This window comes from Balaenoptera ricei, chromosome 8, assembly GCF_028023285.1.
Source record: "Balaenoptera ricei isolate mBalRic1 chromosome 8, mBalRic1.hap2, whole genome shotgun sequence".
In the NCBI taxonomy this organism is placed as follows: domain Eukaryota; kingdom Metazoa; phylum Chordata; class Mammalia; order Artiodactyla; family Balaenopteridae; genus Balaenoptera; species Balaenoptera ricei.
This window is the reverse complement of record NC_082646.1, coordinates 88,333,418-88,345,977: the sequence shown is the minus strand read 5'-3', so window position 1 is coordinate 88,345,977 and position 12,560 is coordinate 88,333,418. Positions and strand designations below refer to the sequence as shown.

General features: G+C 44.3%; 1 protein-coding gene across 1 annotated transcript in view; it reads right to left on the bottom strand.

Moving 5' to 3' along the window:
* KIAA1549L (KIAA1549 like) overlaps positions 1 to 12,560 on the bottom strand; it is a 209,592-nt gene that overhangs the window by 106,163 nt on the left and 90,869 nt on the right. The window contains exons 8-9 of the mRNA XM_059929938.1: positions 10,518 to 10,680; positions 8,943 to 9,002 (exon numbers count right to left, since the gene is read on the bottom strand). Of these exons, the coding sequence (XP_059785921.1) occupies positions 8,943 to 9,002; positions 10,518 to 10,680 (223 nt within the window). The remainder of the gene's footprint in view (positions 1 to 8,942; positions 9,003 to 10,517; positions 10,681 to 12,560) is intronic.

Sequence of the window (12,560 nt, the reverse complement as noted above, 5' to 3'; positions counted from 1 at the left end):
AGAGCCTGGTGTGCGGAAGGCAAAGGAAACCCTCTCTTTCCATCCCTCCTTCACTGCTGGGCTTCACCCACACCCAGGGTATCTGCAATCAATGGGTAAGGCGTTGGTGATGGAATTCCAGGCAATGGCTGGTGCATGGGAGAGAATTTAGTGAACACCAGAGCCATCCAAGGACTGCTGTGGTCAATTACTATGGGGGCGACTGCCTTTTGCTGTCTACTCCTGAAGCCAGCCCTTCCTCCGAGACCCTCGGGAAGAAGCACACTTCTTCCCAAACACACAACACTCTCTCCAAACACAGTCACCCCTGAAAACAAAAATGCTAAAAGCAATTCTCATCTTCTTAGACCAAAACTTACACGGGCTGGGAATGTAATACAAGGTTTTTCATTTAGCAGAGTTTGTTCTACTACAGTCCAGCCAAGGACCATTAATACCACCCGTCTACTGGGATCTGGCAATAGTTTGGATATAAAGACGGCACTGTTATTATGATGGCATTCTAACAGGGCCAGAACACGCAACGGATGACAACGAGATACAGAGAACGATGTTTAAACCGATCAAGAGAAAAATGAAACCCACAGCTGAGTCTTAGAAATTATTTCTTTGAAACCACAAATGCTAAATAATCCCCACGGAGGGCATAAAGCAGCTTTCCTTCCAGGGCCCTCATGAGGGACTCCCAGCTCAGCAGAACTCCTGCAAAGATAAAACACTCCTGCACTTCCCACTGTGGCCCCTTGGAACCCTCCTGACACAGCTGTCAGGCTGAGGAAGGGCTGACCAGCCTCCTGACCCCAGAAGGAGAGCCCGTGTTCTTGCGCGTTCAAAGACACCCCTCCCGTAAAAGGACAGCACCAACTGCTGAAGGATTACTTCTACACTGGCCTCTCCTAACTGATGGACAAAAGCAAGAGAGGGGACACAGGATGGTCGAGGGACGTCACCATGGGTTACTTTACAGAAATCCCAGAGATGATGCAAGGGCACACATCAAAGAAGAGAACAGTTGAAGCCTTCAGGTGACGAAAACATTCTGGAAATAGATAGTGGTGATGGTTGCACAACACTGTGAATGTACTTAATGCCGCTGAATTGTACACTTTAAAAATGGTTAAGGGCTTCCCTGGTGGCGCAGTGGTTAAGAATCCGCCTGCCAATGCAGGGGACATGGGTTCGAGCCCTGGTCCGGGAAGATCCCACATGCCGCGGAGCAACTAAGCCCGTGTGCCACAACTACTGAGCCTGCGCTCTAGAGCCCGTGAGCCACAACTACTGAGCCCGCGTGCTTCAACTACTGAAGCTCGCACGTCTAGAGCCCGTGCTCCGCAACAAGAGAAGCCACTGCACATATATACACTACCAAATGTAAAACAGATAGCTAGTGGGAAGCAGCCGCATAGCACAGGGAGATCAGCTCGGTGCTTTGTGTCCACCTAGAGGGGTGGGATAGGGAGGGTGGGAGGGAGACGCAAGAGGGAGGAGATGTGGGGATATATGTATATGTATAGCTGATTCACTTTGTTATAAAGCAAAAACTTACACACCATTGTAAAGCAATTATACTCCAATAAAGATATTTTAAAAAAAGAGAGAAGCCACCGCAATGAGAAGCCCACGCACCGCAACGGAGAGCAGCCCCGGCTCACCGCAACTAGAGAAAGCCCGCACATAGCAACGAAGACCCAACGCAGCCAAAGATAAATAAATAAAAAAAAAAAAATTTTTTTTTTAAAAAAGGTTAAAACGGTAAATCACACTTTATGTGTATTTTACCACAGTTTTAAAAATTGAGAAAAAAATACCTCCAGGGAAGTACAGGAGGCCGTGAGAACCTGCCACAGAGCTACATGGAATCAATAACTGGGCAGCTCCCTCATGCCTCGCGGCTCTATTTGCAAAGAGGATGTGTCCTTCTCAGGAGGCAGCTGGAGAAGAGCTGAGGGTTGGAGCCAGGGGCCTGGGTTTGAATCCTGATGCCCCCTTACCGAGTGTCTTGAGCAAGTTGCCTAGTTTCTCTGGGCCCCAGTTCCTCATCAGAAAACACGGTTATCGTAAGCTCCTCCTGACTGTATCATTGTGAAGAACAGTATACTTTATAAAAAAATGCTTCCAGCACAGTGCCATACATAAAGCACTTGGTGGGCGGGGGGTGCCCATAAACAGTAGCTGTTTTTGCTCAAACGTGCCTCCTGCTTCACTAGACACATCCTCACCAGAGGAAGGAATTGCCTGGAAAACACAGAGCTGTGTCCCAGGACTGTAGCTCCTTTCCTTTCCCCTGAGAAGCACGGCGGACCTCAGGCTCCTGGCCCTCTCTGCCCGCCTGGAACAGAGTGGAAAGAGGTGTGTGCCCATAGCTCTCACAGAGACACGGAAGCAGTAGTGGGGGTTGGACCCTGGCACGGGGGCCCAGGAAGACTGCGGCCCCTCAGTACATCAGCCAGGGCCCTGGCCATCCACCCTTACCCACCACTGATTCAGCTCAGGGAAGGCAGACAAGTCCCAGCTGTGTTCCTAGGAGCTTTGTCCAGAAGATTTGGTGGCTGTAACATTACTGGTCTCTCATTCCTTCTTTGTTTACAATTGCACTGGGCTCTAAGATTCCAACGATCGGGCCAAGTGAACCCAAGTTAAGTTGTTTTATTCATGGTTGAATCTCCCATACTCAGAGCCAAAAGAACCTCAATCCTCAGCTCACATCTTTTCCTGATTCTAAAGGTGAGCATGTGATGCCTAGAGGGTCTGAGTTGACTTGCTCAAGGACACACTAGGTTAGTCAGTAGCAGAGCTGAGACCAGAAGAAATCCTGTAATTGCTGGGTCTGGGATATTTTGACTCTGGTAGGTGAAATAAAGACAGATGAATAGGGCTTCCCTGGTGGCGCAGTGGTTGAGAATCTGCCTGCTAATGCAGGGGACACGGGTTCGAGCCCTGGTCTGGGAGGATCCCACATGCCGCGGAGCAGCTGGGCCCGTGAGCCACAACTACTGAGCCTGCGCATCTGGAGCCTGTGCCCCGCAACGGGAGGGGCCGCGATAGTGAAAGGCCCGCGCACCGCGATGAAGAGCGGTCCCCGCACCGCGATGAAGAGTGGCCCCCACTTGCCGCAACTAGAGAAAGCCCTCGCACGAACCGAAGACCCAGCACAGCCAAAAATAAATAAATAAATAAATAAATTAAAAAATAAAAGTAGCTATAAAAAAAAAAAAAAAAAAAAAGACAGATGAATAAACCTAAGAGGGGCTCTCACCTCTGTCAGGCAGCAATATTAAGTCTGTACATTTCTACCCCGCCTCATATATACACCCCTGACTGCAGGATCCATGAGAGCAGGGTAGCCCCTGGGTACTCTGTAAAGAGGGGCTGCAGGAGTCACCCTAAGCCAGTGATTTTCCACCATAGTGGGACCCACACTCAGGGAGGGGAGAAGTGGAGAGTGTGCCAAAACATATTTAATATAAGTTTAGTCGGAAAACAGATGAAAACACGTTAGGCTTTTATAATACAAATTACAGGAAGAAAAGTTGCTTCAAATCCCCTTGGCTGTTAGCAATGAGCAGAAGACAGGATGCCCAGGATGAATATCTGGGCAGACAGGTTATTCGAAGGACTGTAGGTTTGGACAAGTGCTGTCTTCATCTCTCAGTTCCGAATCTCTTACCCCTTCTGGAAATGATGGTTAAAGTTGGTGGTGGCCGCCCATGGGTCTAGAAAGTGGTTATGGGCCAAAGGGAAGGCAGGAGGGTCAGCCTGAGACCTGGACCTGTCCCCTCTTCCCCCCCAAGCACTAATCAACTGATTCAATCAGCCCCAAACACAGTGATGGGTGCCACTGTATGCTGATTACCAACAGGCAGCAACAGTGATAACGAAGTTGGACACGTAGGTGAGTGGGCAGGGGTCAAGTCCCAGAAGAATCCTGAAAACAAGACCATGTATGGAGCTTTTTATTAAGGTTATGTCACTAAAACAGAGGCAGGGCAAGACACAGGTACATGAGGAAAGCATGAAACAGGAGTCTGTCAAGGACAGGATGTTTTACCATTGAATGTAAATCTTAAAAGTTAAGAGAAGGGACGAAATGTCTACAAGTTAAAAAACAGCATTCCCTGTGCAGGAAGCATGATTTGTAAATGTTACGTAACCTGCTGGTTTCCAAAATGTGTTGCGTTGTCTCTCTTGAGCGTAAACTCCTGTGGGTTGTTGTTTCCTTTTTAAACTTTTCTTTAGTTGGTCTTCTTAGCAGGTAAAATAATCTCTACAAATCCATGGCTTTGCAGGGGAGAAAGAAATGCAATTTTCTGCAATTTAGGAGAGATCTTGAGCAGGCTTCACCAAGCTCCTTGATTAGTATTCCAGGCAGCAGCCCATCTACTGCTTGTTTGGGACAGCAAGGGAGGGAGGAGACCGGCAAGGGAAGAAGGAGGTTTGGGAGGGCCTGCTTGTTCAGGCACATCTTCCAGGACTTGCAAAATCTTCCTCCCTCCTTGTAATGGGCTGAATTGTGTCCTCCCACCACTCACATGTTGACGTTTTAACTCCCAGGACCTCAGAATGCGACTGTATTTGGAGATAGGGCCTTTAAAGAGGCAATTAAGATAAAATGAGGTCATCAGGGTGCGGCCTAATCCTGTACTGGTGTCCTTATAAGAAGAGAAAACTAAGACACAGACACGCACAGAGGGAAGATGGCCATCTACAAGCCAATGAGAGAGACCTCAGAAGAAAACAACCCAGCTGACACCTTGATTTTAGACTTCCAGCCTCTAGAGTTATGAGAAAATAAATTCCTGTTGTTGAAGCTCCCCCAGCCTGGGGTACTTTGTTATGGCAGCTCTAGCAGATTAACACCCTTCCGTCCCTCCCCTTGAAACTGAGCAGGACCCTGTGGGGCTCCTGGGCATGGAAGCCTTTTTGTCCCCCCTTTCTTGTAGGCAAGACTCCAGCCTCCATGACCTTCCCTGAGCTCCAAAGGGCAGATTCGAACAGTTGCTAATCAAGGGAGAAGCAGCCAAGAAACCACCAGAGGCAAGATTAAAGGGACCAGAGAAGCTCATCAAGATTAGGAGACTGACCACCTGAGATGAGATTAAAGGCATGCAGACCCTGCACACACCCTAATCTTATCAGCAACCCCACCCTTGAACTATTGCTATAAAACTCCTCATCAAATCCTCCCGGGTTGGGACACATAGTTTTTCGAGGCAGGAGCTTGCTGTGTTCCGCTATGCCTGGCAAAGCAATGAAGCTATCCTTTTCTACTTCACCCAAAACTCCGTCTCCGAGATTCAGTGTGGCACCGGTGTACAGAGAAGCTGAGCTTTTGACATCACCCTTTATGGCCCGGCTGGTCACTTTTCCTCCTACAAGCATCTGTCCTCTCTCTCTGCTTCCAATCCTTGCTTCTCTAATTTTCAGAGTTACTGTCTGGCTTTTGAAAAACACAAGCAAAAAATTTTTGCTGTTTCATAAATCTCAGCTGGGAAATGTCAAGAAAGAAAAAAGGAAACTGCCACCCAAACACCCTTTTACTTCCATCCACCCTCACTGTCAGGACACGCCCGGGCTCCACCAGGATCAGCGTGGGGGTACCCGGGGAGAGAGAAAAATGCATGCCTGGCATTCCTCTGACTTTCATTTGGGTTTTGAAAGCAGTGCAGAAAGTCCTACGATCTTTAAATGATCTTTAAACGAATAGACAACCATTCACATGGACATGCCCCAGACGTCCACAGCTTAATGCCGCACCTTTTGATGGGTACACATTTTGCGAAGAGGAGGCTCCTGGGTGGGACTTTCAACGTAGCTGTTTTGAATTCGTTATTTAACCCTCATCTTCAGCGTGCTGTCTTTTCCTATCTCAGCTTACTCCACCCACTTCTGGTCCTAGGGAAGTAACTCCTTGGCATATAAGACAGGACCCAAGAAAAGATGCCAATTCTATCACTGAATGGCATGCAGTTTTTAAAAATAAACCAACCTTTCCAAAATATAGCAGAGGGAGGAACACTCCCAAACTCATTCTACAAGGCCACCATCACCCTGATACCAAAACCAGACAAAGATGTCACAAAGAAAGGAAACTACAGGCCAATATCACTGATGAACATAGATGCAAAAAACCTCAACAAAATACTAGCAAACAAAATCCAGCAGCACATTAAAAGGATCATACACCAAGATCAAGTGGGGTTTACCCCAGGAATGCAAGGATTCTTCAATATACGCAAATCAGTCAAATGTGATGCACCATATTCACAAATGGAAGGATAAAAACCATATGATCATCTCAATAGATGCAGAAAAAGCTTTTGACAAAATTCAGCACCCATTTATGATAAAAACTCTCCAGCAAGTGGGCATAGAGGGAACCTACCTCAACATAATAAAGGCCATATACGACAAACCCACAGCAAACATCATTCTCAATGGTGAAATACTGAAAACATTTCCTCTAAGATCAGGAACAAGACAAGGATGTCCACTCTCGTCACTATTATTCAAAATAGTTTTGGAAGTCCTAGCCACGGCAATCAGAGAAGAAAAAGAAATAAAAGGAATACAAATTGGAAAAGAAGAAGTAAAACTGTCACTGTTTGCAGATGACATGATACTATATATAGAGAATCCTAAAGATGCCACCAGAAAACTACTAGAGCTAATCAATGAATTTGGTAAAGTTGCAGGATACAAAGTTAATGCACAGAAATCTCTTGCATTCCTATACATTAACAACGAAAGATCAGAAAGAAAAATTAAGGAAACAATCCCATTCACCATTGCAACGAAAAGAATAAAATACCTAGGAATAAACCTACCTAAGGAGGTAAAAGACCTGTACTCAGAAAACTATAAGACACTGATGAAAGAAGTCAAAGATGACACAAACAGACGGAGAGATATACCACGTTCTTGGATTAGAAGAATCAACATTGTGAAAATGACTCTACTACCCAAAGCAATCTACAGATTCAGGGCAATCCCTATCAAACTATCAATGGCACTTTTCACAGAACTAGAACAAAAAATTTCACAATTTGTATGGAAACAGAAAAGACCCTGAATAGCCAAAGCGATCTTGAGAAAGAAAAATGGAGCTAGAGGAATCAGGCTCCTGGACTTCAGACTATACTACAAAGCTACAGTAATCAGGACAGTATGGTACTGGCCCCAAAACAGAAATATAGATCCATGGAACAGGATAGAAAGCCCAGAGATAAACCCACACACCTATGGTCACCTTATTTTTGATAAAGGAGGCAAGAATATACTATGGAGAAAAGACAGCCTCTTCAATAAGTGGTGCTGGGAAAACTGGACAACTACATGTAAAAGAATGAAATTAGAACACTCCCTAACACCATACACAAAAATAAACTCAAAATCGATTAAAGACCTAAATGTAAGGCCAGACACTATAAAACTCTCAGAGGAAAACATAGGCAGAACACTCTATGACATAAATCACAGCAAGATCCTTTTTGACCCACCTCCTAGAGAAATGGAAAATCAAAAATAAACAAATGGGACCTAATGAAACTTAAAAGCCTTTGCTCAGCAAAGGAAACCATAAACAAGACGAAAAGACAACCCTCAGAATGGGAGAAAATATTTGCAAATGAAGCAACTGACAAAGGATTAATCTCCAAAATTTACAAGCAGCGCATGCAGCTCAATATCAAAAAAACAAACAACCCAATCCAAAAATGGGCAGAAGACCTAAATAGACATTTCTCCAAAGAAGATATACAGATTGCCAACAAACACATGAAAGGATGCTCAACATCACTAATCATTAGAGAAATGCAAATCAAAACCACAATGAGGTATCACCTCACACCAGTCTGAATGGCCATCATCAAAAAAATCTACAAACAATAAATGCTGGAGAGGGTGTGGAGAAAAGGGAACCCTCTTGCACTGTTGGTGGGAATGTAAATAGATACAGCCACTATGGAGAACAGTATGGAGGTTCCTTAAAAAACTAAAAATAGAACTACCATACGACCCAGCAATCCCACTACTGGGCATATATCCAGAGAAAACCAAAATTCAAATAGAGTCATGTACCACAATGTTCATTGCAGCACTCTTTACAATAGCCAGGACATGGAAGCAACCTAAGTGTCCATCGACAGATGCATGGATAAAGAAGATGTGGCACATATATACAGTGGAGTATTACTCAGCCATAAAAAGAAACGAAATTGAGTTAGTTGTAGTGAGGTGGATGGACCTAGAGTCTGTCATACAAAGTGAAGTAAGTCAGAAAGAGAAAAACAAATGCAGTATGCTAATACATATATATGGAATCTAAAAAAAAAAAAATGGTTCTGAAGAACCTAGGGGCAGGACAGGAATAAAGATGCAGACATAGAGAATGGACTCAAGGACACAGGGAGGGGGAAGGGTAAGTAGGGACGAACTGAGAAACTGGCATGGACATATATACACTACCAAATGCAAAATGGATAGCTAGTGGGAAGCAGCCACATAGCACAGGGAGATCAGCTTGGTGCTTTGTGACCACCTCGAGGGGTGGGATAGGGAGGGTGGGAAGGAGATGCAAGAGGGAGGGGATATGGGCATATATGTATATGTATAGCTGATTCACTTTGTTATACAGCAGAAACTAACACAACATTGTAAAGCAATTATACTCCAATAAAGATGTTTAAAAAAATAAGAAAGAAAGGAAAGAGAGAGAGAGAGGGAGGGAGGGAGAGGGAGAGGGAGAGAGAGAGAGAGAGAGAGAAAGAAAGAAGAAGGAAAGGAAGAAAGAAAAGGAAGGAAGGAAGGAAGAAAGAAAGGAAAGAAATGAAGGAAGGAAGGAAGGAAGGAAGGAAGAAAGAAAGAAAGAAAGAAAGAAAGAAAGAAAGGAAGAAAAAGAAAGGCCAACCTGATAGGGTGAAAGGGGAAATGAAAGAAGAGATTACCTGTAATTACCCAGTAGTCTCTGGTTGTTTCTGATATATCAAGGTTGGGGTATTCCAGCGCTAAAACAAACAAGAAACACACCAAATTACTTTCACAGGTTTTATATGTAAATATTGTTCAGAGAAATAGACATAGCTGACAAAATACCAAGCAGCTAAATCCTGCTTTATCATTCTTGGGAACTCTAGGACATACAGACTGAAACTTGCTATTCAGAAAACTAAAATACTCAGTAAAGGGCTTTTGGGTGTCTGCTTTCGGTTTTTCCATCAAAACCTTCTTAAGTGAAACACTTCCATTGTCAAGACCTACAGCTAGAACCTATCTTAACAACAGCTTTCTCTTTAAAAATTATCCAACGATCATAACATTTTTAGGAATAATTATTTCTTGAATGGATTTTTCCAGTGTCAAGGACTAAGTTTTGTAGCCAAATGTAACAGTTCCATTTCTTTACAGGTGTGGTGACCATCAGAGTTAACACATGTAAAAGGCTTAGCATAGTACTTGGCACATAGTAAGTACTCAATAAATCATAGTTGTGTTATTGTTATTATTCTCAGAATATCAAGATGATGAAAAAAGAAATTCTTCACGTGCTGCCAGGTGACGTAATGCCATCTTTTATGACATCATCTTTTCCATAAAATCCAGAAGCATCTTTCCCTAGTATATGGAAATTCACACAAGCTTGCCATTAAACAAAGATTAAAAAAAACTCTGAGTGTCTACTATGTGCTAATAAGTACATTCACACACATTATCTCACTTATCTACAATATATAAAGCAACCAAAGAAGGAAATAGAAACAATTTTGCTAATACATGTTTAAAAAAAAAACTTGCCCAGTGACCTTTAGAAATGTACCAATGATTAAATTTAAGAGCATAGATCTTTACTTCCTTTGGCTACCGAGTAAATGTTTGGGTACAAAATGTAGGCTGCATCGTCTTCAAAGTCTATGCCTGCTGCATGGTAATGAGGATTATGTAACTGAAGCATTAGAGGAAGATGAGGCCACAAGCCTACGGGGACTTCATCAAGTGAAGTCACGATGCTGACTGCACATGAGTTGCATTATAATATCTATAGCCCGGGCAAGGGCTGAAGGCCCAGGAACATTTGCTGATGGCAGAAGTGGAGGAAACCATAGCAACCCAGATTGCCACGGGACAGATGCCATACCAGGCAGTGTTATAAGCTCAGAAGGCAGACTGCTTGGGTTCAAACCCCAGGTTCCATGTCTCGCTAGCTATGTCAGAGTAGGCATCTTGTTAAACCTCTTGGAGTTTCAGTTTTCCCATCTGCAAAATGGGGTTAATTTTGCACCTACCTTATAGGGTAGTTGTGAGGATTAAATGAGATACAAAATAAGTGAAGGGTAAAAGCACCTAGCCAGTGCTTTTTTCAACGTGTAATAAAGTTTTCATCAATTCAATCCCCATTGATCACATATTACAGTTGTGATATAATGACAAAAGAGTTAGCATGTGGCCTGGCACCATGGAGTTTGCTAAACAGACAAGGCCCCGGAGAAGATGGCAGAGCCCCTGTAGGACGTGGACATACTCACGTTCGGCGATAGCGAGCGGCGGGTAGGTGAGGTAGAACCCCACCAGCTCAGCGGAGAGCTGGCGGAGGAGGCTGCTGGCCACGGTGCCGTTGAGGAAGGAGCTTCGATTGCCCACCACGTACACCAAGGTGACGGTCTGGGAGGCGTTGGACGTGCTCACCATCTGAATCGACACAGGAGGAAAGGGGAGGGAGACATGCCAAATAAGATGAGGGTCTGTTTCATGGAGGCCGTGGGATGAGAAGTTTAAGGAGAAGTTGAGGTTAGGAATGAAAGGGAGGTGGGAAGAGAGCAAGGAAGAGATAAGAATAACAATAGTTGTCACTTACAGATTGCTTGCTTACATGCCAGACATCGTGCTAAGGGCACATGATCTCATTTAATCCTCACCGCAACCCTAGGAGGTGTATCCTGTTATGACTCCCTTTTACAGAGGAGGAAACTGAAGCCCAGAATGATCAAGGGACTTGCCCAAGGACACACAGCTAATAAGTGACGGAGACAGGATTCCAACCCAGGCAGCCTGACAGGCAGTGGGTTTTAACCACTGGTGTGTGTATCTTTTGCAGGGGCTAAATGGTCTCAGCCTACTTTTATGGTTCTGAAAATACACAATAGAGCATAGGAATGGTAAATTTAAGGAGGACTCAACTGCTCAGACAGAGAAAGCCTGAGTCAAACTTTTGGGGGATTTTAAAGTTGAAAGGACGGGGAATGCACACCGTCCATCATCAACCTAGTCATGGAAAGCATGACCGAACCTGATGACAAAAAGAATTCAGAAACAGAAAACAGCTTCTTTAGAGAGAGATTCCATTTCCTTGTGGTCTATTAATTCAATGTAGAACATGTTAATATTACTATGAGACGGTGTGGTTTTCTTCTCGAATCTTGTCTAAGTCAGTTTTTTAGTTATGAGGAAACGAGACTTTTATAGGTCAATGTATACATAAAAATATCCCACAGATGAGATTTGAAAAACAGATGCAGTAGGAAGGCATTCCGTCTGGTGAGGCACTCTTTATGGGCTTCTGTGCTGGGTGTCTGCCCCTTCCCTCTCCAGATCCATTTGCCACCCTGCCCTCATCCTGCTCAGCGCCCCCAGAGGCAGACCCTGTGGGCCACGTCAATGGGCTCCTTGGCCCCCTGGCTTCAGCTGCAGGGAGCTCAGGAGGATGTGGGAGAGAAGGAGGAGAGTGAGGTCAGAGAGTTGGTGTCAGGGACTCCCTCCTGTGGGGTCACAGCTCATGTTGGGCAGCTCTGGCCTCAGGCTTCCCACAATTGCTCCCTCCTCTCACCGCATCAACCCCAACTGTCACAGCCTTGGCAGCTGCACTGTCCCTGTGGTTTCCCTAGAGCCCGCCCACACTTCTACAAAGTCTTTTTCATTGGACTTTCCTCAAATTATCTTCATTTGAATGTGTCCTCTCTTTCTGCCGGAAACTGTTACCCAGTCTGTCCCAGACCTTTCTGTGCTCAGACATAAATATCTCTGCAACGTTCCTTTTAAACCTTACTTTGAAGAAGACCGTCAAGAGTAGCTTCTTCATGTTATTTCGAACTTTTCCCCATAAGTGGAAGTTCCTTTTAAATTCTCTAACACAGTACCTAGAGTCCCATGATTAATGATATACGGAGTCAACTTTTCTGGTCAACTCTTACTTCCTCTCCAAAAGTATTTCTGGAATGTGGTTTAGCCACAGATATTCATGCCTCTCCCAAGGTACCAAGAAAAAAGGCACTTCTTTCTGAATAATTCAAAAGACCTCACCGCGCTGTCACCTAAAAAAATAATAACTAAAATAACTTTGCAACCTTTATCTCTATTCTGAACACTCTGTTTTTTTGCTTTTCAACAAAACTAAATCTCACTGGATCCCAAAGAGCTTGCAATATGGTATCTCTGTACATACTACACTCGACGAGGTAAGTTATGCATTTTTTCAGATGAGAATTTTTTTATTGAGGAGACATCATTGACATACAACATTACATTAGTTTCATTCTTTTTTGTGGTAAAATACACATTACATTTTAACCATT